Here is a 27,858-nt window from a genome sequence, read left to right on the forward strand (position 1 = left end):
GCAGCAACAAGCAAAGGAAAAGATTGTGCAATAAGCCCTGCCTTGCAGAAACCCTTTGCTCCATTTTTTTTAAACTGCATTAATACTGCTGTAAATTGACTGCTGTTTTGCTTCCTTGTAAGTCAGCGCCCTGGGAATATTGTCCTACTAATATCGCCTCTTCCCAGCCCTGCTATTAATCATGACTTGCCTGTCTTGAAATCTCCCACGGTTTGGTCACAGCTCCGAGGTCACAGGCTGTCATTAGCATTGATCTGAAAAACAGAAATGAACAATACAGACTGAATAAACCTTTGTTGTATTTCTAAACAAATCTGCCCTGAATGCATAAATAAAAAGTCAGAATTAGCACCTTTTTCCTCTGGAAGAAACAGCAGCACTGTTTGAAATTTCAACCATCAACACATTTTTATATCCACATTATATCTACGAAGTCTAAGATAATATAGATAATGCATAAGATTGAAAATGTATTGTGTGCTAGAAAATAAATGTGTTTCGCTACAGACAAATCACTAATTTTGTTACTATTTGTACTTCTAACTGGTGATAATTATACTGTATAATGCAGCATGTTCTTTACCAGGATGTAAGTAAGGGAGTTGTTATATAATCATACAGACTGGATTACTCTGTCTACTTATAAGTGGTTGCTGTAGCAAGAGAACCTATAATCATGAGAGGCATTCCAGACACTGTTTCAGCAGTTTCTACTGCTCATCTTCTATAAAAAATTAAGATTTATAAGGGCTACCCTGCTTCACTGTAGTTTAATATCTGGCTACAACTGTTTGATACACATTAGAAGGAACTATTCAGCTGTAGAAAGCATTTATGTACAGTACATGATGCAGATAAAAGTATAATGCTTACATGAAGAACAAGGACACTGAAAATGAAGCATCTAATATATTGCCCAAATCTAAAATTAGGGATGGGTGAAATGGCCCATACCTCAGTCCTCAAACACCAAAATGAAATAGCTGAAATTTCAGAAAGGTTAAGTCAACACATATGGGTGCAGGTACATGCACAGATGACATCTGTCTCCCTTGTACCCAAGCCGCCTCTGCCCTCCTTCCTCAGTCTTTGCTGAGATCTTGGCTGAGGTGGGCACTCAGAATGTGGCCAACCTGCTAGGTGGCACTGCTATCCTCAAACCTTTCACCAGTTGGCAACTCTTCGGGGCTAATGGAGTGCATTGCATTTGCAAGTCCCAAACTGAGGAGCAGGCGGGGGAAAGGGAAATTCAGCCAGGGAAAGAGGCATCAAAGAGAGAGGGGAAGAGGGGCCACAGGGTCCAGACTGAGGTGGAAGATCAACCAAAATGTGGAGCGTTATTTTGTTTGAGAACTCTTCAACCCTTTTGTTCTTTTATCAGTGGGCAAAAGAAAAGGAAAATATCTGATTGGGTTTGGAGAAGTGAGAAGAAAGATGGGTGAGGGAGGAGCAAGGTAGGATGGACTCATGGCTCCTCCTCTCCTGCTGGCTTTTGGAACTGGGGTTTGATAGAAGTAGATTCAAACAGAAACTGCTCCAGGAGCCCTTGCTCCCCTACCCAGGGCTGTGCTTTATAGTCACCATGTGGCCCCATATTTGGTATTGATTACAAAACACTTAGTTTGCAGTAATATAGAAAGCCTTGTTTTAAAATAACTATCTGTATTCCTGACATTGACCTCCTTAAACAAATAGTGGTTATATCCCAAAGTAATAGGAAAGCAAAGGGATGACTCACTTACCGAAATATTTCTCGATGGCTTTTGACATTCCAATTGTAATTGCCTTTACTAACAAGTTCAAAAAACTCAGTCCTCCTCCTGCAACAAAACACATAATCAAGAGGAACAAGCAGAAACTTCTGGAGCTGTTGTGATATAAACACAGTTTCTGTGAGGACACAAGATCACTGTACCTCCTGCATTAATGTTAGAAAATGTTAAGTTGACAAGCTATTTAAATGAACCATTTTAATTTTGAAATATGCCTTATAACTGCCTAGCACCATCAGAGGTTTCTGATAATAGATGTACATACACACATCACTAAATCGCACCTCAATTCTCAGTGTTTTATGGAAGGATGAAATGTTTTGCCTGTAACAACATATAGCCAATAGGGCCATATGCACATAAAATGTATATTAAATGATGGTGATACTTTGCCTTTCTTCTGAGGATATCAAAGGGCTTCCCAAAGATGGGTAAATATTATTTCCAGCTGAGGCACAGAAAGGTTTAATGACTTGTCCAAGGTCATGTATTGAGTTGGTGGTAGAGTCATGAATAGAAGCAAGAATGACTGACTTTTTCATGCTCTAATCATTAGAGCACCCTGCTTCCTTCCACAAGACGGAGTGGGAAAAATATTGAAAGGAAGACCATCTAAATCAGGGGCTGGCAACCTGCGGCACGCTGCTAAAGGCGGCACACGAGCTGATTTTTAGTGGCACTCTGCTGCCAGCGAGGGTCCCAGCCACTGACCCTACTGCCAGCACAGGGTTCTGTCCATTCAGGCTGGCAGCGGGATGAGCGGGGCTGGCAGCCGGGACCCCAGACTGGTAGCGCAGGCGGCAGACAGAACCCCAGACTGGCAGCGGGCTGAGTGGCTCAGGGCCTGCTGGTCTGGGGTTCCATCTGCTGCCCATGCTGCTAGCCAGGGTCCTGGCTGCAGGCACCGCTCAGCCCGCTGCCAGTCTGGGGTTTCATTGGGGGGCCCCTGTAAATGTAAAATATATTACTGGCACCTGAAACCTTAAATTAATGAAGACTTGGCACGCCACTTCTCAAAGGTTGCTGACCCCTGATCTAAATTGATGTTCCATCTTGATCTTATAGTTGCTTGTTAACTTAAGAAGAGATGCTACAGTCTGTCCATCAAAACACAAGTGCAAAGTAAACATGGATCACATCTACGCTGCAATAAAACACCTGCAGCTGGTCTGTGTCAGCTGACTTGGGCTTGTAGCTATAAAATTGTATTGGGCTGGAGTCCCAGAGCCTGATGCAGGACAGCCACAGGTGTTTTATTGCAGTGTAGACACGCTCACTGCGTGATAAACTAGCCTGAGGATAAAGGCAGCAACTGTTGGTGCCAGGTCAAGATTCATTCACTGTTAGAAACCTCCAAACAGCTGTCCTCCCTCAGCTAATGGCCCTGTAGTTACTAGTTAACTCGTACGTGGACAGCCCAGGGTTTATGACTACTCCCGCCCTCACCTGCATGTGCTAACTTCTCAGTGAAGTTTACCAATATTGCCACCTCTGGTGCAAGAAAGAACATTACTCATTATGTTTACAACTCCCCTGACAGGCATAGGAAAGATAACATCAGTTAAGGATGGAATTTTTGGCCTTAATTTTCAGTGTTTTTGGTTTTGTCTATTGACTTACAGTTTTCCTGTTACGGAAAAATATTTTTTTATGAATTCACATTCTTACATTTTAAAATTAAAGCACAAGGATCATTCACAGGGGAAAACTGACCCATAGTAAAATGGGTCTGACCATGATAAGGATGGCTTGGAGCCTTCTCACTAACCTACAAATAGACTGTCATAAGTCAAGAATTTCAACTGGGTGCACAAGGTGCTACTGTAATGAGGGCCCCGTTGTGCCAGGCGCTGTACAAACATAGAGAGAGTCCTTGCCCCCTGAGAATTTTCTGTCTAAATATCAGAGAGACAGGGCAGCAGGGGAAACAGAAGCACAGACCTTCTCCAAGGTCACAGAGTAGATTAGTGTCAGAGCTAGGAAGATTCCAGAGGTACATCTACACAGCATTTTGGAGTGAGTCTCAGGCTAGAAGGCTCACACTAGCACTCTAAAAATAGCTGTATAGAAAGCACGGTGAGTTGCAATTCAGGCTCTGAAGCCCACTCCCCTCCATATGCTTCACAGCCCAAGCTCTAGCCCCAGTCGCAACTTCACAGCCCTTTCTATACAGCTACTTTTAGAGTGCTAGTGTGAGCCTTTTAGCCTGAGGCTCACTCCAAAATGCTGTGTAAATGTACCTCTGCTACCCCAACTGTCCTGAATGCCAGCTCTGTGGCCTAGCGTACAGTGGACCCTGCTGCCTCTGGATCAACCAAAAGTATAGTTAGATTCCTAGCATGATGGAGCTTAGTGAGTCTTCTAGGTCAGTATAGCCTGTTAAATGAAGGCCTAGCCCTAGATAGATTGAAATTATAGACATTGACCACTTCATCCACCACTGAAATCCACCCACTTCTGCACTAATTGCACATGCAAATAAATGCATTAGTATGAAAGTGCAATCTGAATATGTGATCATACAATTTTACATTCAATTCAAATTTCATACACTTGGTGCTGCCCACCCTAGAATACATTGCTTACTAGAAATGGATAGAATTTAAAATGGGGCATGTAGGGGCCTAGCAGAAATGCTGCAAGCCCTAGGTAGCATGTATTATGTTGATAAAGTCATCACTATTAAAAGGTCCTTCCATTATGAATTTTATAACGCAACTAGAATTCTAAGGCACAATGGGTGGTTCTCTAGTAACTGGAATATAAGCTCAATTTATTTCTTAACAAAGAGATGGTTAAGGAGTGAGTTGATTACAGTCTATAAGTACCTACAGAGGGAACAAAGTTTTAATAATGGCTCTTCAACCCAGCGGAGATAAAATACGATACAATGGCTGGAAGTTGAAGAAAGACACATTTAGACTGGAAATAAGGCATAAATTTTTAACTGTGAGGGTAATTAACTATCGCAACAACTTATCAAGGGTTATGGTGGATTCTTCATCACTGACAATTTTAGAAAAAACATCCAATAGATTTAAAAAGCTATGCTCTAGGAATTATTTTGGGGCAGTTCTATGGCCTGTGTTATACAGGACGTCAGACTAGATCAGAGTGGTCCTTTCTGGCCTTGGAATCTCTGAATCTATAAGAACAGAATTAAATACAGAAATAATTAAACTCTTTCTGTTGATTGTTATTGCATTGTAATCCAAAGACTTCTCACTAACATATGGTAAATCACAGAATTTTTCTAATGACATTGTATGATTTCCACCCAACTCCCTATTTAATGTGGAGGTTGCTAGCACACTAATGAAGCGGCTGATATGATGACATTATACACCCATTGTGTTACATGAAATATGATATAAAGTAGCTGGATTTTACAAAAGTTGCTAATACAATGCAAAGTCACACAAGCAGAAAACAAAATTAATTATTTCACGTAGATTCATGGCATGATGGCATAACCATCCCTGTGGGAATAAATACTGCTATGATGAAAATTTTAATGGCCTAAAGTAGCTGGCGCATAGACCTTAAATCAGCCTAATCGTAAACTGGTCATTGGCAGCGATACATTTGTTGTTAGCACAGCCAGAAGTGGCAGGCTTTTACATTTTTTCTATTTAATACACATTTCCTTGCCAAAGTCTTACCAGAAAAATATCAGTAGAGCAAAATTTGATGATAATGGCCATACTGGGTCTGGCCAAAGGTCCATCTAGCCCAGTAATCCTGTCTTCCAACAATGACCAATGCCAGGTGTCCCAGCGGGAATGAACATAGCAGGTAATCATTGAGTGAACCATTCCCAGTTGCCCATTCCCAGCTTCTGGCAAACAGAGACTAGGGACACCATCCCTGCCCAACCTGGCTAATAGCCATTGATGGACCTATCCTCCACAAATTTATCTAGTTCTTTTTTGAACCCTGTTATAGTCTTGGCCTTCACAACACTATATAAAGATAATTCTTCGATTTCCAGTTATTTGTGGTTCCTAGGCAATGCATATAATATCTGGGCAACAAACTGACAGTTCAGAAGAAAAAGTGACCTCTCATGCCCACCCTGAACATTGTGAGACATCACAAATAAAAAGCAGAGAGATGCATAAAGCAGTAACATAAAATATAGGTGATTCAAGGCATTTTGGTGAGCCACACACTTCTGAGTAACAGAGCTGCTTTAAGCTCCACTGGAACAGATGCAGAAGGAACATACTAAATCCCCACTGAGATTTGAGCATCAGAAAGGCTCAGTCTGTGAAAAGCAGCCATGTGTGAGGAAACAACACTGCCTTAGTGGGTGCTTAAACATGGACCAGTTTTGTAACTTCTGTAAATAAAGCTACGCAAGTGACATTCAAGAGTGTCCGAAATAAACGTAATGTTCAGTTATTTTGTAATCCACTTGAGGGGCTGAAGAGAAACATTTATTGATGTATTCAACTACCTGAAAGGGGGTTCCAAAGAGGAAGGATCTAGACCGTTCTCAGTGGTACCAGATGACAGAACAAGGAGTAATGGTCTCAAGTTGCAGTGGGGGAGGTTTAGGTTGGATATTTGGAAAAACTTTTTCACTGGGAGGGTGGTGAAGCACTGGAATGGGTTACCTAGAGGGGTGGTGGAATCTCCTTCCTTAGAGGTTTTTAAGGTCAGGTTTGACAAAGCCCTGGCTGGGATGATTTAGTTGGGGTTTGGTCCTGCTTTGAGCAGGAGGTTGGACTAGATGACCTCCTGAGGTCCCTTCCAACCCTGATATTCTATGATTCTATTCATGCTCAAAGACAATGCTGGCTTAATATATAATAAAGGTCTACAGTCCAGTGACTCAAGACATCATTTCAGTGAATCTCAGAAATTCTAAGGAAAAGTATACGGGATGAAATGTTGTTACCTAGCCATTGGGTCACCTGTATCTTTTTGGTACATATATGACACTACTATCATGAGTTGTAAGTATGAGAACTCATAGCTACATTTTTTTTTTCAATTCTATTCTGTTGCCTGTTGTGAGACTCATTGCCAGACCAAGTAATCAGACCTAATTCTCACCTAATCTCATTGTTTGTTATTTATACAGTGTCTGGGTATACATTGCACTAAACAGACAAACAATAACAATTCACACCCTTGAGAAGCTCCTGAAATATGGGCTCAATCCTGTAATCTGTTCTGTTTGGGAACAACCTTGTATTCTTGCTATGTACAATTATAAGGGCATGGCTACCCTTGCAGATGTAGAGTGCTTTGAGTTAAACCAGTCTTCGGAGAGCGCAGTAGGGAAAGCGCTGCAGTCTGTCCACACTGACTGCTTCAAGTGCACTGGCGTGGCCACGTTTGCGGCACTTGCAGCAGCATTGGGCATGGTGCATTATGGGCAGCTATCCCAGCATGCAAGTGACTGCAACTTGCTTTTCAAATGGGGTGGGGTGGGGTGGAGTGTGACAGGGAGTGTGTTGTGTGTATGTGGGGGGAGAGCATGTCAGCATGCTATCTTGTAAATTCAGACAGCAACAGACCCCCCTCCCTGTCCCGCCTCTCTCTCTCACGCACAGCATTCCACACTAATGGTTGCTTTGTCTCGGAGCAGATAAGCAGCTGGCTGTCAGAAACAGAGCTTTAAAGGGCATATCTGCATTTCTACAGTGATTCAAAAACAATGACAAGAGTGGCCACTTGACTTAAGGGGATTATGAGACATTTCCAGAGGCCGATTAGAGCGTGGTAATGCAACACCTTGTTCACACTGACACCCGGGCGTTGTAGCCAAGGCGCAGCAAACGTTATTCCACTCACCGAGGTGGAGTAACAGGAGCACTCGAACCGCGGAGTCAGAGCGCTCTACGTGCCTTGCCAGTGTGGACGGGTAGTGAGCTAGGGCGCCCAGGGCTGCTTTAATGTGCTCTAACTCGCAAGTGTAGCCAAGCCCTAAGTGTATCCTTAAGACTACCTATCTAGATACTTACAGTGCACAGGAGGTCAGAATAGATTATCATAGTGGTCCCCTGTGCAGGACTAGGGCTTAAACAGGAGTTTGCGTTCAAAATCTCATCTACCAGTGATAATACAGAAAACACCTTTGAAACTTTTCTAATTTATTTCATGTTTAGTGGAGACTTCAAGACACTTAAGTTAAAAAAAAATATGAAAAAAAATGAAAAAAATGGGCTAGGATACCAGGGGGATGAAGAGAAGCAGATGGTCTTTTTCCCTTCTCTTTTCATAAATAAAAACTGAAAGTCATTTTTGGGGCTCTGAAATAAATGCATTTCTTTTATTCCCAGCCATAGTGTACTTGAGAAAACTTTGGTAGTTGACTGTTGCCTGACACTAGCCAATTATTCTTTGAATGACAGAAAGTACAGATTTTTTTCATGCACAAAATTAACTCTGGATACATGTAAAACTACAATATTAAACAAATGTCAATTGTTCACTTTAACATGCACTGGTAGGAAGAATAGAACCTCTGGTTTCACTTAAAATCCTAAGTGGTAGGAGAGTTCTGCCTGAGTAAGAACCATAGGACTTTGCCATAAGTGGGTAAATTTGAAACAATACAAGAGTCCACAATAAGCAATATTTTCATTGGCAGGTTGGTAACATATACTGTACTAGCAAGTATCACAGTTTAAAAAAAACCCAAACCATTTGCTTTAAAAAAAAAAAAAAAAAAGGCAGTGTGGTATCCAGAGGATGTTTTCATTAGACTGGGTTCCATATATTACCTGGAGTTCACAGGAGAGACAAGTACATAATAGTCTGGCAATGAGTTTATTAATAGTAATGTTAGTGATTGAGATAATGGAATGGATTGAGACCAATCTTGTACAAGGGAGAATTGTCTGGCTCCTTTACAGCTGAGAGTCCAGTTAAAAAACAACTACCACAATAATCAGCTAGATCTAAAAGAGGAAGCAGATATATATTTTGGCCAGAATTACAGAAAGAAAACTTTTCTAGAATAACTTTGAGAGCAATTATGTGAGTGTATGCATGTGAGGGATGGCTATTTTTCTCTCACCCATCATAGCAACTCTCACTTCAACCTAGGAGGACTGTATCCAGTCCTCTCTGGAATCCATCAGTGTTATTTCCAAATGTCACTGTCAGTTTGTAAGGAGCTTTCTAATTGTTGCCCAGAAAGGATTGCTCAAGAACAACTGTTTACACTAGGACTTTTAAGGAACAGGTATCTGCTAAAATTGCTTAAATTATCTGCTAAAACTTTGAGATAATTTATCATCAACGTATCTACACATCTAACAAATGCCAGGTCTGATCTTTCACTTGCAGGTAATCTGTTTGTTCATTAGTTAAAGTCCTATAAACATACAATACCTTGAGCAAGTCCGAAGGGTCTTCCTCCATCTATTCTTTTAGTGCTTCACAAACCAAATCCCTGAGTGCTAAGTGAACTTTTTGAACAGCAATATAGTGGAGATCCAAGAATACTGCAATGCTGATATTTTCCCCCCCAACCCATGTAAGAGGCAGAAAACTGAGAAATGATGTCAATGCAGCAAGAATGTGCTTGCCCAAAAGAATTAGTTTGCATAATCTGGATTTTAAATGCACATACAGTCAGAAAGCTTACGCGGTAGTGGTTTTCAAACACACTTAGAGTAAATTGTACAATTAGCATAGAATAGTCTGAGTAGTTCTATTAGCACAAACAGCACAACAGAAGCTGGATTTGTCTTAATATGTGATAGTGCTGAGGAAAAAAGAGGTCTTTTTTTATTTGCAGAAATTCAAGTCAAGGCCTTAGTTTTTTGAAAATGTTCTGACTTATTCAGCACATCAATGTAAATAATAAAACCCAGGAATGAATACTCTTGAACCTCAGTTACTGCGTGTTGTTTGACGTCAGTACAGTTGATATACAAAAGGAAACTTGATCTCACAGTCAGACTCAGATTCACCCTTTCTGGTGTCAGGAGGTGGAAAGGGCTGCTGTGCCCAGATGGGGATTTATCCCCCCAGAGAAGAGCAGCAACTGCCTGCCCTCTCCTGGGTATTCTTGCTGAGAGAGAGCCTCACGCTCTTCCAGGAGCTCCCCAGGATCCTGCTGGTGGAGTCTGCTCAGGAACTGTGAAAAAATTTATCATCATCATCATCCCCCCTCAACCAACCTGACCACACCCCCTTACCAGTGAATACCAACAATCTTTGGAGCACTAGCTACTTGTGTTAGGACATTGGCGGGGGGGGGCGAGAGTGGGCATACGGAGTGCTCATTATGGTCCCAAACATCACTGTCCTAAGTCACTGGCAATTTCCATTGTCATATTATCCATCAAAATCAGGAGCAGTCTGCACAGACAACTTACTAGACTGGAAGGGCCAGAAAGTATGAGGTAGTAGCTGCGAAGGCAGCTTTCTCCTGGTCCGGGCTCACTGTGTATGTTACATTTGCTAAAGGAAATTGCTTGAAGTAATTCTTGTTTGAAGCTATTTTAGTAAAAATGTTTAATTTTGTTTTGAGAGGAAGATGCCTCAATTTGTATATGAAAAGTCTTTAGGTGATAGAGGCTACCATGGGGGAGAAAAGAAAGCCGTGAACTCTGAGAGATGGCCAGTATTAGCAGCGGGTGAGTTTTTAATGCAATATTAAAATAACACAACAAGCAGTCAGAGCAAGACTTTGTTTGCCCCATTCCAATCAGTGCCCAGCGGTATGGCATATTTTTAATATAGATTAACAGACCCATACGAGGAAAAGATTTTGCCTGAAGTTCTTTGGAAACTTGGTTTGGCATCAAGCCATCAGCACTCAGGATGGAGGAAGGAAAAATCCATATCCCCTTCCATACAAACTCAAAAATCAATATGTAAATGCCACCTAGTGGAGTGCAAGTAGGGTGCTAATGGACAAGGTATTTTCTAATGCACTGAAATTCCTTAGGATGGAACAGTATTGTGCCTAGGCAGGAGATAAGCTACAATTGCACATGCTATCATACGTCTCCCAGTAAATTCCCCAAGTGCATGCCAGCAAGTGGGATTCTGACTGACACACTTTGTTGGAGGAGGTGTGATGCTCAGGAAATGTAAAACTGAGATGCCAACAATTGCACCTATGACTCCATATGTCTGTTACACATTGGTGTACTCAGTTTGAATCTCCTGTTTTGTTTTGTTTTGTTTTTTAAACTAATTACAGTACCAGGAAAATGGAAGAACTTGTGTTACTTTCACTACTTGGAGGTGTGATAGGAAAACTAAGAAAATGAAGTAACTGCATTTGTGGGACACCTCCAGTCATACTTGACTCAGTTAAACTTTGCAGGATGGATCCTCATTTGATATAAATCATCACATTTTGTCTTCAATGGAGCTACTTTGATTTACAGGGCCAGATGCTCAGGTGGTGTAACTAAATACAGCTGCCTCCTTTTTTTTTTTTTTTTTTTGGCACAAATGATAACACCACTGGGGATTGACTAGAAATTCATAAAGGTTAAAAAATGTACAATCTCTTTGTAGTTTTGGCCCACAGAAACAATCCTGCACTCTTTGCACATGAAAGTCTCCTTTGGGAATCCTGTGTAGAGGAAATACAAGATTGGGCTATGCCTTTCTTCTGCAGTTGCTTCAAGTTTGAGGACAGGATATGTCTTGGCTTTTGCTGAATATCAAAATGAAACTCATTTAGGCATATGAGAAACTTCCATTAGCCTAAGCTAAAATAAGTGTTAGACTAAATATTTCCAACTATAATTAACCACTAACTTCACATATTACATACCCCCATTGGTGCTTCATGGATCATTAGACAATGTTCTTTGGATTTTCATTTGTCAAATATAAACAATGCCAATACCTACCCAAAATACAGAGTGAGATCTGTTGCCAATATTGACTGCTTCAGAAGCTGCATAAGGTCACTGTACTCCTTGGAGGACAAGTTAGCAAAGATGTTGTGACCCTGTAATGAAAGAGATAGAGAAGCTAAAGGACTAAGATTTCTAACACACTAATCTGCCCCGTTTTGCTACACAGAAGTTTTTTCCGAATCCTGGTAAAACCATGATAAAATAATAACGTTAATGCTACTGAGATTACATTAGGACAGGAAGCGCTGGCCACTGTAATCAAGAAGCTGGGCTGTGTTTCTTAACTGTGCTAATATTATAGCTTCTTGCAAAAAGATTTATTCTTTGGTCTGACTCTGCACAGACTCAGTTTATGGAGGAAAAACTATGGACATTGTACATCTCAATCTTTTCCTTTTAGCAAATATTTTTGGAGCAGTGCTTTGTGGCTTTTCAGTTGTGCTGCCAACAGATTTATCTATGCTGCTGCTCAAAGGCATGCAAGCTGCTGTTAGAGCAGTCAAAGACACTAAATCAGTTTTTCATTCGCAATACAGTCTCTCCACTCACCATGACTATTTTCCACTATCTCACTATACATATGGGCTTTAGTCACTCAGACTGAGGACAAGCTAAGTTTGTAGAGCCCTAGACCTTGTGGGCCGTGTAAGAAGGCACTTTTTAAAGGACTGTGAAGGCTTATGATTCTGGAAAATGTTTTACAGCCAGAATGAAAGGGAACAAATTATTTAATGTTGCTGTTTTGGAAAAGGAAGATAATATTAACAATTTTATAGTTAGAGACGTGTCAAATAAGGGGGAACACAGAGCCCATCATTTATCCAGAGATTTATCATTTATCATTCAGTTTGTATGACATTTGCAGTTGAATTTGGTTGAACTTTAAGCTAATACTGGGCTTTGTAATGTCAGTCACATATGATTACATTCAGATATTAACGTCCCACTTAGGCATTGCTTCCTACCCTTCGATATAATGATGTTTTTGGTAACTGAATCTAATTCTGATAGTTGACTGCAGTATAATTTTCATATCCAATGTGCACTGCCATCTAGTGTTTAGAAGATTAGAACACTATACAGAAAACAAGAGCTTTCCATAGATAAGGGGCATCTTTTCTTTCTCTAGTGACCCCTTAATCTTGTAAAAGATTTCCTTTCACCTATGTGTTGGGAAGGTGGGGGGAATTCTAGAAGACATTTAGTTACAGACTACAATTTAGGTATGGTGTACAAAGAAAAGCCCAAACCCACATGTGTTCAAAAAACAGCAGATAGTCACAGCATAGAATTACTCACTAGTAGATCTGAAATATTATATAACAAACAGCTAACAAAGGGCTTTCCCACTATATTCAAGGCTTTAATGCTTGATGAATTATTTCATAATGTATAAGGCAACATCACCACAGCACAAAACCCAGGATTGTGTGTGTCAAATGTGCCTAGACCAAATACAGCCACCTTTTTTTGTTCATGCTGATACAAATCTAAAGAAATAATACACTATGCTGTGACATAGAAAACAAAGACAGACTGGAATATTAAACACTAACATATAGGGTGTAATCTAATTTCAGCCCACTAGAATGAGAGGTCCAGATACTCCCTTGGCCTCAATGGAGATACATCTACTTGCAAAAACAGTTGGAGTGTTTGGTCCCATCTGTGAATTTTTTATCCAGACAAGTAACAACACACAGAATGTAGGGCTTAAAATCATAGCAGGGTGAACTGGGTGGAGTTGCCAGGACAGATGATGTTTGGATGATGAAAGAGAAGGAGTAAATTGGGTAAGGGAACACTTTGCCCAGGGAGGGAAGAAGTTTTTTGTAGATTTCTGGTGATTTTTTTTGAGGCCAGCAAGGATCATTAAATCATTTCATCTGGCCTCCTGTATAACACAAGCCCTCCTGTTCTGAGCCCAATAACTTTTGTTCTAGAAAGGCACCCAGTCTTGATCTGAAGATATCAAGAGATGGAGAATCCACCCCTTCCCTCAGTAGTATGTTCCAATGATTAATCATCCTTGGGGGAAAAAAACTGTGGCTTGTTTCTAATTTGCTTTTTGTCTGGCTTTAGCTTCCAGCCATTGGTTCTTGTTATCCCTTTCTCCTCTAAGTGAAAGAGCCCATTAGTACCTGGTATTTTTCCTTGTCAAGGCACTTATCAAGTCTCCCCCAATCTCCTTTTTGATAAACTAAACAGATTGAACTCTTAGGCTTGGTCTACTCTAGCAACTTTATTTTGGTAGAATTATGTTGCTTAGGGCTGGTCAGTTATGCTGCCCTAACTCCCAGTGTAGACAGTGCTACGTTGAAAGGAGGGCTTCTACCGTCAACATAGCTACTGCCTCTTGGGAGAAGCCTTCCCAGCAGCGTAGGTAGCGTCTTCGCTGAAGTGCTACAGTGGCGCAGCTGCAGCATTTTAAGTGTAGACAAGCCCTAAGTCTCTCAATATGAGGCATTTTTTTCCAGCCCTCAATTCATTTTTGTGGCTCTTCTCTGCACCCTCTCCAGTTTTTTCAACATCATTTAAAAAATGTAGACACCAGAACTGTCAGCAGTATTCTGGTATTGGTCTCACCAGTGCCATGTACAGAGGTAAAATCACCTTCCCATTCCTGTTCATTCCTCCCCTGTTTATACATCCTCGGGTTGGATTAGCCTTGTTGCTCCAGCATTGCTCTGGGAGCTCATGTTTGGCTATTATAACCCCTAAATCATTTTCAGAGTCCCTGCTTTTCAAGATACAGTCCCCCATTCTGAAGATATGGCTTGTATTTTTCTTTTGTATATAGTGATGAAGGTATTTTGTAAAAAGTCAAGTGAACAACTTAGTAACTATATGATTTATTTTTGTAACCAGCGTCTGCCTATTTCCCCCACTTATTGTTACACTGCTAGTTTGTCACATCATGCATACAATTAAAAAGTAAGCTCTTCGTGGCAGGGACTATACCTGCCTATATAGGTGGAAGCTCCCAGCACACTTTGGGTGTAACTGCAGTATATGTAATAAACCCAACAACAGTTACTGAAAATACAAAACTATACACTCCAAAGATACTGTACATATTGTGGTTGCCCAGAAAGGAAAGCAAATTTGATGCTTTACGTTTTTTATTTTTACAATAGAAGGTGAGTGTGACAAGGTAAACACATTAGCTGGGAAAGGATTAAGAGTTCCTTGGCTCTCAAATGGCTGAGAAGGGTATACATAAGGAAGATGAATGATCCAAGGGGGATACAGGGGAAGTGTGTGTCCTTTTCCCCAGGCTGAATGAGGCAGGGAGAGTCTCAGGGGAAAATAGTCAACAGTTGCAGTTAAATTGTTTTATATTGTGTTGTGTGAGAGCTTTGTGGTAGTCAATAAACGCTGCCTGGAGGAAAGGGCCATTAAAGGAGTTTGGGCATGGGGTGTGTTTCCCTGTGAGTGAAACAGCCCCCCACCCTACAGTGAAAGTAATAATCCAACTAGTCTGGTACCTCACTTTGAAGAATCATGACAGCATGATTAAAATGATGGTGCTCCAAAGTAGCAGAAGTTCCATAAAGTTGAGCCAAAGCTGATCCGCTCCTGAAACAGAACAAGGGACATTAGCAATTAGCATCTGCCCTCTTACCAAACACATTTGAAGCGATGTCTTCACCCAAACACTCTCCAATACAGTGTATGGAAATGCAGAGATGAAATTCCATAGCTCAATATACTAATTTATGGCTACACCCAATTAAAATTATAGACCTGCAGGTTCTGGACCCTGTTAAGTCTGCTTTGAGCAGCTAAGGATTCCTCCTGAGCAATACAGAAATTTTGGGTGACCTTTTCAAAAGTATCTGTGATGGTGCCTTATCACTGTCTGTAATAACAAGAGTAAGAATAGTTTCATTCCAAATTAGGTGATGTTTTATATATGTTAGATATATTGCAGGGGTGTTTCTCATATACACAGTCACAGACATGTAATATATGTAGTGAGGCAGGGATTGCCTTTTCCTCTACCTTTGTACCTAATACATATAATAACAATGGTATATAGCAGGCATTTGCAAAACTCTGCTGTAAAAGGGCCTCAAGGGTAGTTAAAATGCTGTCCCTGCAGTGGGCAACACCAGAGTGATTTTAAAAATATTAAGAAGAAAGAGAGGAAGTAAGAACAGAAGCAGAAACCATAAAAGTCTAACATTCTTAGAATATATTTCTAATCATGGTTATTTTTTATAAAAGCTAGTTGCAAAATATGTAGCATACAGTTTAAAAGTTCTAAGATGAAACTTTAAAGGAAGAAAAACTATGAAATGTAATTATGAAATTGAGAATTGTTGGAAGGTGGAGGGGAGTGGGATTGGACTGTCAGAGTAGATTAATGTTCACCAGTATTTCACTTCTGGGACCCAGCCTAAAGCGACAAGATGGGTTTTCTTTCCAAAGAAATGAGTATAAGAGATTATGCTAGAAACGAATAGCAGGCGTCTCCTAGGAGCATATACTACAAAGCTGTACCGTACTGATATTTAATCATCAGGGGCAGCTGTAATAGAGAGGGGGATAAGTGGGAAACATCATCCCTAGAGAAAACAGTGCTGAGGTGTACTAACAGAGCAATTTCAGAGAACTCTGATGTTGCTTCCAACATATACCTCTTGATCTTTCATCACACAAAACACTGGTACTCAGCAGTAAGATAAAACAGGAAAATGTGATGCTTAACTTTATAAGTAAGCTTTGGAAGAATAAATCATAGCTGCTGTTATGAGAGGTACAGAGTCTGTTTTCAGGGATATTTTATCTGTGTGTCATGTCTTCAATAATTTCTTTATGGCATTAGAAAAACACAGTATCCTCTTTGTACTAGTTGTCAGTTGTACTGGAAGTGACAGCATTCAAGTGCTAAAATCCTCTATTTCAAACTTCCCAAGAGAAACATTACATTCCAATGGAGAAATGGTTAGGTTAATCAGAGCCTGAGTCTATAGGGATTTAAATCCTACGTAAGTCTTATCTTTGTGAATTAGGAACATGAACATCAATCAGCAAAATTTTCCCATTTGTCTTACACAGTTTTCCATTTTTTCTGCTTCTCATCAAGACTCCAGCAGCATAAAGCAACTGGTGATACTTTGTAACCTTTGCACCAGTAGTCCTGTCTCTTGAGCACTGCAATTGATTTTTCTTGCCTTGGCGAGTGACAATCCAGAGAATGTCATTGTTTCATTGAGAGTGAACAGCAGCACCAGCAGCTGAGGAAACAGCAGCTTAAGGAAATGCTAACTCGGTGCATCAGAAACGTTAACCCGGGTGGAGCGTAATGAGGCAGTTTGCCCTAAGAAACAAAACAGTCAATGTACACTACACACTGTGCCACACGTGCTGCTTTTTTGCACAAAAATGTGTCGAGGGGAATAAGTTAGCACAACAGCTCTCTGGCTTTCGAATAGCTGTGGAGTTGGCCACCTCTCCCTTCGGTCCACAGGACTAGCAGCAGGGCAGAGCCACAAAACCATGCTGCGGCCCAGGGACTACAAAACGCCGATCTTTTTGGATTTTGGTTATCAGCAGATGGTCATGTTTCCTTTGTCAGTGAGCCAGTGAAACAATATAGGTTCTGGATTAAACATCTATCTGACAGCTCCATTGCAGAGCTCAGCTGGGATGTTGTAATGGGAGATTTCCTGCCCCCTTCCAAACCTGGATGGCAGGGGTGCGGGTGGGAAAGGAGAGATATGCCCTTTGATCAAAGGAACCTCCTTATCACCACAGGTAAAAAGAAAGGGAAAAAACCCTCTCTCCCCCCACTACACTAAACTGCCTCTACCAGCAATCGCGTGGAGGAGGGGACTGCTTGAGGCAGCAGAGCATAACTGTGTAAGTCAGGGTTGCAGGATCAGGCCCCGGACCCCTAAACTAGATTTCCTTTTAGAGTGAAGTTCACTGGGATCTGTACAGCAGGTGCAAGGCTCCACTTAACAGATAAGAATCTGAATAGAAAGTCTAACACACAAGCTCTACAGCGTATCCATCAATCAGCTGGCCTAACAGAGGTGCCTTCTCACACTCTGTTACCATGCCAGAAGCCTCCAAGCCAGCCCCATAGTTTCACTGGGGCTAGGCCAGAAGAGAAGCCACATACCTGTGTTTATATGGAACCAGTGGCCCCAGTACTCTGCACAGCTGGTGTGGCAGAGTTAGGCTGGAATGACTGCCACATCAGATTGTACAGATCCCCGCACCATAGTTTTAGGTTGGTGGCAACCATTCCACGTGCCAAAGATTGAAAACTTGGGCTTTATGCAGGTGGAGTGAATGTCACCCTTTTTGGACACAGGGCTTCAGTTTTACCTGCTTTTATTTAAATATATTAAATAACTGGAAAAGGTTTCACAATGATTCCAACATACCAGCCAAAGAGAGATTGGGGCATCTGCAATGCTTCTCATGATCAGTGTCGGCAGGTTTCTAGCTGGCAGATACTTTGACTGGAGGGATCATCAATGTTTGGCATCACATTTCTATATTAGGTGTTAGTTCACAAGGGGCAACCCAAATCAACAGCATGACACAAAGGGCAAGTCAGCAATTACCAAAAAGAATAGGGAATTATAAAGATGGATAGTCCCTCATTACATGTAAGCACAGGAATACTTGGCCTTGGCCTAGAAGCCCTGAAATTAATGCTTCATTCTTTATCCCCTGTCACCTTTTGCTCTGATATGGAAGGGAAACAAATTAAAGTAATAAGAATTAGAAAACTTACTTGGCTTGGAAGGCATTGTTGGTTCCCCTGTGGTCAAGGTCGTGACATAAACATCCCACAATCAACGCTAAAATTTCAATTTCAGTCAGAATCTCCTGAAATCCTGCTGTCTGAGAACAGAAAAAATAACTATCAGAAGCAAGAAGGATAGATAATGTTAGTCCATCGAGTAACAGTCATCTCTGTTTTGAAACCACCATCTTTTAAATAAGGACAAGATAAATGCTTTATTGTCATATTATGTTCACTGCTGTATGCTAGATGGTTGGTGGAATAGATAATGTCCTTGTAGTGATCTATTATTATCTCTGTCACATTTTTAATACTCTCTTCCCCAGTACCCAGAAGGTGCAGTGGGAAAAGAGCTGAAAATAAAAACAATCCTTACATACTAAGATGAGAAGCTGAAATTACATATGTGAAGAACATAAAACAAAATCTGTTTCATTTTAAAATTACTGTTAAGTAGACAGAGACTTCTTAGATCCTGAGGTGCTGTATTTGTTGTACATTGTTGGAGACAACTTACAAGCTAAATCAAAGGAGGCTTAAACGAGAGAAGCTAAATATCAGCTATGCAAATACTAAAGCAGTCAGAGACTGTTTTGTTCACTGCAACAAAGGAGATTAGAAACAACATTCCATGATTTTAGGTGGAAACACCTTGAATAGCATAATTCTACTAGAAATACCCTGCATGAGTTTGAGAGGAGATTTTTCTTAAATAAAGCACAGGAATTCTTCAGCGATAAAACTGATATGGTAGATATGAGAAATACAGAATGTACTTAAGACAAAATCATGGCCACCTTAGCTCACATGTGCTGGGTTTTGTTTGTTTGTTTTTGTTTTTTTTAAACTTCAGATTTCTGCCTTGGGTTGGATTTGAACTCTGAGTGTCTGGGACAATGCTTAGATTCATCAGTTATAATGCACCATTGGCCCCAGTTAGGTCCTGTCCCAAATATGCTGGTGTGAAGAGAAGAGGAGGTGATGCAGGAAGCCCCTCCTGACACTAGAATTCCCCTGCAGGGAGGTAGCAATACAGTAGTTTGTCTGCCTGAGCAGCCTGAGACCAGCAGAGGAGGTACTAGCATTGCTGACCCTGCAAAATTTCCCCTAAGGGTATGCCTGCGTTGTTGGGTGTGCCATTGGCAGACCACTGTGCTTTGAAGAGCTACGCTAGAAGGACTGCATGATATCCTTTTTCTAAAGATACAGCAGAACTCACTGATGAATTTGCTCCCACACAGCACTCTTGGAGATATTATGCCTGCTTCTGCCCTGCGCCAGCATAATGTCTTCAGATACCTCAAATCACACTCGTTGCATTCTGTACTACCCCATTCCCTCAGAGCCTGTGTCCCTAACAGGAATAATTTGGTCCTCAGATTTTGAAAAAGCACAAGGTAATATTGATGCCAAAAATGACAGGCTAAGCTAGGAAGTCATGATATGGGGCCTGACTTTCACCAAGAAATGAAAGCACCAAGAAATTTAACTGAAGTCCATGGGAGCGACAGATGCTCAGCACTTCTGCACAGTCAGCTCCATAGAATGCAAAATAGTTTGATGGATAGCAGAGTATCTCAGAGAAGGGAAATAAGCAATTCTCACTGCGAATTTCTCCAGTCAAAAGAGGTTAGCAATGGAGAAGACCAGATATTGATTTCATCAGTTGACCTTTGTCAGGAAGATGCATTATGCAAATGATTTTATTGAGAATATGGTATGTAAAATAGAAAAGTTTGCTAATAAGGCCAAAAGCAGAGTTGTGTCCACTAAGGAGGAACAAGACAACCAGATTCAGAGAGATTTTGAGCTTTTAGTTGACAGGGTCAGTAAATGGAAAATGCAGTTTAATACAGGCAACTATTTAAAAAAAGACAAGGGGTGTGAGGAGGAATAACAAAATATAGAGTATGTTTTAGACTGAGTGTACTGACCCAGGATAAGGATTTATTGGTTACTATAAAAAAAAATCCTTGGAGCCATCGACCCAGTGTATCACTGCAGTAATAAAGGCAAGCAGGATACTGGGATGCGTCAGCAAAGGGACAGAGTACAAATCAAAACACCGGGTAGAGCTTATCTAGAATTCTGAGTTCAGTTCGGATTTCAATAGCCCTAGAGCACAGAACCTCAAAAACTCAAGGTGATTTTGGTTATTATAAGGAAACACTTAAGGAGGCTTTGTTTATTCAAGAACAGAAATCTCTGACAAACTAGGGTGGCTCATTTAATGAAGGAATTAAATCAACTGCTTACAATTGTTGAAAAGTAAGGGATACTTTTTATTTATTTTATATGGTATTTGACTTAGAGGACTACATTTATGGAATAATTGGTAAATATGGCAGCAAAGTGTGTAAATGATGGAAAGAAGTTTTAATGGAGGAACAGGAAACAAGCACAAACCAAGAAAGCAGGAGGGCAAAGTGCACAGCTTTTCATCAGACAGAAATATGTAACCATTACTTAATCTCTGATGGTGCTCTGGAGTAACTAAACATAAATGGCTAGATCAGAATCAGTGGTGTGAGGCAGTACAGGCCATATGAGACCCTTGTAAGTTACAAATTTGAGTGGCACAATCAACCAGTGGAATCTAGGAGAAATCTACATTTTCATGACAGGTGGAGCACTCTGTTACATCAATGTATCAAGTAAGGTATGAATTGCAATCTAAATGCTATGTTGTTTGACTACACCCCAGTGATACCAGCAAAAATACTAAGGGGAGGCCTTCGGTGAAGGCAAAACTGAAATGGTTTGTGTCTGCAAATATCTTATGTGCACCTTTAATATTATAACAAAGATGTTCATGGATGCTATCCAGAAAACATCTTTTCTACTTTTCTCATTTGTCTTTGGGAAAAAATACCTTCATGGTGGTGTTACAATGCAAAAGCTGCATGTGCTTTCTGCCACCTGCCATGAATCAGTTTTGCTGTTCCTTATGCTCCCTTTGGACCTGATTCAAATCCCGCTGAAGTCAATGAAAAGACTCCTATTGATTTCAATGGGCATTGGATCATGTTTTTAAACAGACATACTCAACTTAAGTTACACCACCCCTTGCACTTTGTAAAATTAGTCACAACAGCTTTGAATGTGCTCTAGCAGACCACGGTCACGCCCACACTCTTCCATGGTGTTACATGTACTCTCATGTTTACTCCTCCTGCATCCAATACAGATACTGCCAGTTCTCTTGCCCAACATCTTTTATTAAATAACATGTTTTAGTCACTTTTGACTTCTGCTCTTGACATGTTAAACAGAACACTTGCGTATTTTAGCATGCCACACTGTACAGCATAAAATAATGCACTAGTGAGAGTAGGCGGGATGGGTCTTTTCCATAGCCAGATAACCTGTATATTTGGGAAATTCAGGAAAGAGGCAGATTGTTTTTAAGCAATGGTAGTTAAAAATGGTACATGTTCTTTAAAAGACACTTTAATATCTTACTTTAAAACATTTTTATTTTTTTAAACCTGTTCAAAATATCCTTTATCCACAGGAGGTGGGAGGGTGGTATTTATATGTAGGGGGATTTGTACTGGAAAATTTCATACACAGATCTTGAAAGATCCATGAGCACGAGAATCAGCCAATTGGAGAACAAACAAAAAATAGTATGTGACTGAAATGACCAATCACACCACAGAAATAGCAAATTGTGACTAGTTCAGTGGCAGCTAGTAATGAGGGGAGCAGCAAGTCAGCTTGGCATGCTTTCCTCTCAAACCAGTGAAGTAAGAAAAATTCACATACTGACCATGGAGGGGGAGACTAATGGTGGCTGAAGAATATCTGCAAGCAGCGTGGGGAGTCAGAGCCACAAAGGAAATATGCATATGAACTGGGATCGACTGGAAAGAGAAGAGGCAAGGGAAGGTATAGCTCATCCCATCGTAAGAGAGAATGCATGAGTGACAAAATGTGTCTGAGTGGGTTTCAGTGCTGCTAAGTGAGGAGAAGCGCAAAGCCAACGGAAAGTGCAGTAAGAGGTAGTGTGGAGGGAAAAGGTGGCTATGCGATAGCATCTGCTTCACAGCTACAATAAGGGAAGTCAACCCATGTCTCTGAGAGGATTCAAAGGAGCCCAAGAGAGTTCAGTTTCCCCACATATAACATTTCAGTGCCATTTGGGTCTCTAGTGCCCCTAAACACCTTCACCCATGTGCTGAATTAATGTTGATAAATGCAAAGTAATGCTCATTGGAAAGCATAATCCCAACTATACATATAAAATGATGGGGTCTAAATTAGCTGTTCCCACTCAAGAAAGAGATCTTGGAGTCATTGTGGATAGTTATCTGAAAACATCCACTCAATGTGCAGTGGCAGTCAAAAAAGCAAACAGACTGCTGGGAATAATTAAGAAAGGGATAGATAATAGGACAGAAACTATCATGTTGCTCTGTATAAATCCATGGTATACCCACATCTTGAATACTGTGTGCAGATGTGGTTGCCCCATCTCAAAAAAGAAATATTGGAATTGGAAAAGGTTCAGAAAACAGCAACAAAAATGATTAGGGATATGGAACGGCTTCTTTATGAGGAGAGATTGATAAGACTGGGACTTTTCAGCTTGGAAAACAGATGACTAAGGGGAGATACGATTGAGGTCTATAAAATCATGACTGCTGTAGAGAAAGTAGATAAGGAAGTGTTGTTTACTACTTCTCATAACACAAGAACTTGGGGTCACCAAATGAAATTAATAGGCAGCAGATTTAAACAAATAAAAGGAAGTATTTCTTCACACAATGCACAGTCAACCTGTGGAACTCCTTGCCAGAGGATGTTGTGAAGGCCAAGACCATAACAGGGTTCAAAAAAGAACAGATAAATTCATGGAGGATAGGTCCATCAATGGCTATTAGCCCAGATGGGCAGGAATGGTATCCCTAGCCTCTGTTTGCCAGGAGCTGGGAATGAGCAACAGCGGATGGATCACTTGATGATTACCTGTTCTGTTCATTCCCTCTGGGGCACCTGGCACTGGCCACCGCTGGAAGACAGGATACTGGGCTAGATGGACCTTTGGTCTGACCCAGTAGGGCCATTCTTATGTTCTTATGTATATCTATGTTTAGACACTAGCACATTGTAGTAAGACCTGTTGAGAACTTTACTTTGCAGAGTATTGACTCTATAGACCATAAAGCCTACTTTAGTAAATATCATATCACCGTTATGTGATTTAAGAAGCCATCAGCTTTCTTGGCCTGCTGTGCTAATGTCACATGAAGAGTCTTATCCTTCAGGGTACTAAGTGCTTTCAACTCCCATCCATTTCAGTGGGAGTTGCAGATGCCCAGAACCTTCCAGTGGGTGCTCTGCACCCTGCAGGATTGGACTCTGTCTACATTTCAAAAAGGCTGGTCTAAACGCCAAAGAAGATTCTAAACATGAAGCATCCATAAGAATAGAATAACTTGACTATTATTAAATGGTTGCTCCTGAATTGTAGATAAATCGCCTTTAAAATGTCAGTTTCAATAACATAGTTACAAGAGCAGAGGAAGCATCTGAAAAATACTGTCTTTTTTTTAAGACTGCTCTCCTACAACAAAGAATAACAAAGGTCCCTTTAAAAAAAGTATAAATAAAATAGCTAGTGACCTGGCAATACGATGTGCCAAGTTTCAGTCCAAAGAAAATGTCCATGGCTGAGTTATAAACTACTGAAAATTGGAGTTTTATAATGGAAAACTGACGTCATAATAAATGGTCCTCGGCTTAACACAAGGTTTGATTGAATTCAAGGATTCAGCCTGCATCATAAATGCAGGAGTACAGATTAAGCAATTTACTAATAGTAGCAATAGCTCAAGAATAAATTCAACTTTTTATTTAATCAAAAATCTTGTCATGGACTACATAAATAGGATATTTCACTTAATAAAAACATTTAATTTAAAAACAGTATTATGGTAGGAGGATGTCTGCTTTGCACATAATGCAGGAAGACAGAGAGTGTTCCCCACTTTTTAAATTTACGTGTAGACAGGAAAAATACATAGCTATGGATGATGGTGTAATAGAATTTATTTTCACCAGAACAGGAATGACTCATAACTCATGAGTGGCAGAGCTTAAAGTGAGTAATGGAGGTCATTCTTTCATGTGAGGAAATGAATCGCATTACGCCTTGCCCCACTTTTATGTGTTTTTGTTATTAGCACACTGGATGCGACTTTAATTATCTGTTGCTTTACTTTTCTTTCCTTTTTACTTTTTAAAATAAATAGTGATGAAGGGTGTGTCCGATGAAGCTTACAAAGTTAGGGCCTGATCCTGTGACCTGTTCTCATGCCATATTCATGAGTAGTCTCACTGATGTCAATGGGAGTATTCGTGAGTTAGAAATACAACAGTGTGGTATGACTGGTATGCACCCCGCATACCTGGAAGTAGCAAGCTAAGGCACCTGGTTGCACCTGGGCCTGGCCTGAATGAAGATGGAGCTAAGTGGGGGAAGGAGCTGGATGGTGAGCATAAAGTGTGGCCGTGCTTCTCACACCTTTCACTGGCTGGGAATGGCGAACCACGGCCACTGGGAGCTGCAGGCGGCCGTGCCTGTGGACAGTCAATGTAAACACTGTCTTGCAGCCCGCCAGTGGATTACCCTGATGGGCCGCGTGTGGCAGGTTGCCAAACCACTGGCATAAAGGGATGAAGCCCAGGTCAGAGAGCGGGCTGCCGGGAGAGAGGGGCCCAGAACTCTGCACTACCTCTCGAGTTGCTAGAGAGTGAAGGAAGGGCATGGAGAGGTAGGTGTGCAGTAAGCCCTGTGAGAAACTGTGGAAAAGGGCCTGAAGAAAGACTAAGGTAGAAAGAAGTCCCAGGAGGCAGTGAGGAGTCTAAGGGCTGGTCTTCACTAGGGGGAGATCAATGCTGCTGCAATGCAGCCGGCGTCGATTTAGCGGGTCTAGTGAAAACCTGCTAAATCGACGGCAGAGCGCTCTCCAGTCAACCACAGTACTCCAGCTTCCTGAGAAGAGTAAGGGAGGTATACAGTCTTGGGATGCATCAGGCAAAGTATTTCCAGTAGAGATAAGGAGGTGTTAGTACCGTTATACAAGGCACTGGTGAGACCTCATCTGGAATATTGTGTACAGTTCTGGTCTCCCATGTTTAAGAAGGATGAATTCAAACTGGAACAGGTACAGAGAAGAGCTACTAGGATGATCCGAGGAACGGAAAACCTGTCTTATGAAAGGAGACTCAAAGAGCTTGGATTGTTTAGCCTAACCAAAAGAAGGCTGAGAGGAGATATGATTGCTCTCTATAAATATATCAGAGGGATAAATACAATGGAGGGAGAAGAATTATTTAAGCTCAGTACCAATGTGGACACAAGAACAAATGGATAGAAACTGGCCATCAGGAAATTTAGACTTGAAATTAGTTGAAGGTTTCTAACCATCAGAGGAGTAAAGTTCTGGAAGCAGTGGGGGCAAAAGACATTAGAGAACCTTTTACAACAGAAATCTAGAACTACGAATTTACTTGGAAGTGCCTTTGGATATTTAACATGTAATTTTTATGTATTCTGTTCGAATACCAGTTCATAATTAGGAACAACTTCAGACTAAAGGTAGGACCTCTATAAACAATTAAGGCTTGGATTTTCAAAGGCACCTAAGAGTTAGGTGCCCAAATCCCATTGAAATATGATGTGCACAATCTGCAGTCTGTTAAACCCTCCTTATTGTCCCCAGTTTGAATTAATAAAAAACTGTTCAGCCTATGTCAGAAAATCAGATTGCTGACATCATAAATATGGATTTTAAATCTGCATCACATCTGCATTTAAACAGACATACAGCAGTGTGTCTAAATGTGTGTGCTGTGGTATTTTGTCATTAGTGTTGAACAGCATTTCCCTAGTTCAGTGCCACTGGAAGCACCATCATAAATTTTATTTATGTGTGTGTGCACACGCATGTGCTTTTTCACTCTGCTACCAGTGAGTTTTGTAAAATTCTAAGATTCCATAAGGTGCTATGTAAGCTTTGAGGTAGAGGGGAAATAATGCAATTTCTTCTGGTCAGCTCAGATACAGTTATATGAAGGTGTGTGTATATAATAAAACTGTGATGGACAGCAGGCAACATAATTACCTAAAAATTACCATAGCTAAAGAGCAAGTTAATGAGACAACCATTCAATGCATGAATACTGATTTCAAGAGGAAAACTACCCTTAGTCTTGAGAAACAGGATAACAGAAACTAATCATAATTGACATACTACTAAAGTATTGTTTGACCTTTGTCCCTTTGAATCTGACCTTATTTTTGAAAATATAAATATCTTTAAAAGTCAAGTAAACCTTCAAGATCATTTCGAAGTCACTGTCTTCTAAGTCTGGCATGATCTTCCTTTTGACCCTTTTTTGTAATATAGAAAATTAGCTACATTGACTTGGGCCTGATAGGTACTGATATTAGTGGTTTTTTTTTTTAAATTTAGTTAAAACATTTATGCATCGATCAACAATGTTTCTGGCATATTGGCACAGACAACCCTGAAATTTTTTTGGAAGACAACATACTAGTTTTTTAAATACAAAATATTTTTAAAGCTCTCCTATACATCTGCTTGTATAGTCCCTCAGCATCTTGCATATAATCATGAATTTATCCTCTCGGCACCCTTGAGAGGTAGGGAATTATTTTTCCCATTTTAGAAATGGGGAAACAGAGGCACAGAGAAATTAAGTGACTTGCCTATGGTTACACAGAGAGCCTCTGCCAGAACCAGAAACTCATCCCAGTCTGGTACCTTATACACAAGACTAACCTTCCTCCCTAGCCAAATTGAGGCACCCACCTGTTCTCAGTGAAATCAACATCAAAGTTGGCACAAACTCACTGTAAACACAATCCCATTGCACCACTTGTTTAGCAGTTTGCTTACAATCAGTTGTACAGTCATTTTTGCATTTTTCTGATTGACCATGATGAGCATGGTTTGAAAAATTTAGATGGGTTGGGTTCATATATTTTTCTTAGACAATGTTTGAGAGGATTCTGAGACCTGATGTCAAGTCTTTAAAGAAAGCAAGATCTATATTCGCCACCCACCCACCCTCTCCTCGTACCCATTTAATCATCTCTAGGTGAAAAGAAGCTACCTGATAGGGTGGAATATTTTTTTCCCCACACAAAAAAGCAGCATATCGGAAACTTGGCATTAGAGCACCACTCAGAGGACAGTTTATATGACATTTGTGGTACTTGCTGAGAAAAGGGGCACAAAAACTGGTAGCATTTGCTAGAAATACACAGAATTTAATTCAGTCCAATTTCAAATGATAAAGCAGTTAGCCCTGGCTTTGGTTTTACTTCTCAGGCATGTATCAGTGGCTTGTCTGGCATCTTGTTGTCCTTTCTCACCATGAAAAATGAAATTTGAAAAACTACTGCTTCCCTGCATATTATCAACTTGGCTGTGAA

At 40.7% G+C, this 27,858-nt stretch overlaps 1 protein-coding gene across 1 annotated transcript in view; it reads right to left on the bottom strand.

Annotated features, from left to right (window-relative positions):
• PDE11A (phosphodiesterase 11A) overlaps positions 1–27,858 on the bottom strand; it is a 224,276-nt gene that overhangs the window by 29,074 nt on the left and 167,344 nt on the right. Inside the window, exons 13-17 of the mRNA XM_074967652.1 lie at positions 18,378–18,487; positions 15,109–15,199; positions 11,612–11,712; positions 1,743–1,820; positions 187–254 (exon numbers count right to left, since the gene is read on the bottom strand). Of these exons, the coding sequence (XP_074823753.1) occupies positions 187–254; positions 1,743–1,820; positions 11,612–11,712; positions 15,109–15,199; positions 18,378–18,487 (448 nt within the window). The remainder of the gene's footprint in view (positions 1–186; positions 255–1,742; positions 1,821–11,611; positions 11,713–15,108; positions 15,200–18,377; positions 18,488–27,858) is intronic.

Source organism: Natator depressus, chromosome 11 (assembly GCF_965152275.1).
Source record: "Natator depressus isolate rNatDep1 chromosome 11, rNatDep2.hap1, whole genome shotgun sequence".
In the NCBI taxonomy this organism is placed as follows: domain Eukaryota; kingdom Metazoa; phylum Chordata; order Testudines; family Cheloniidae; genus Natator; species Natator depressus.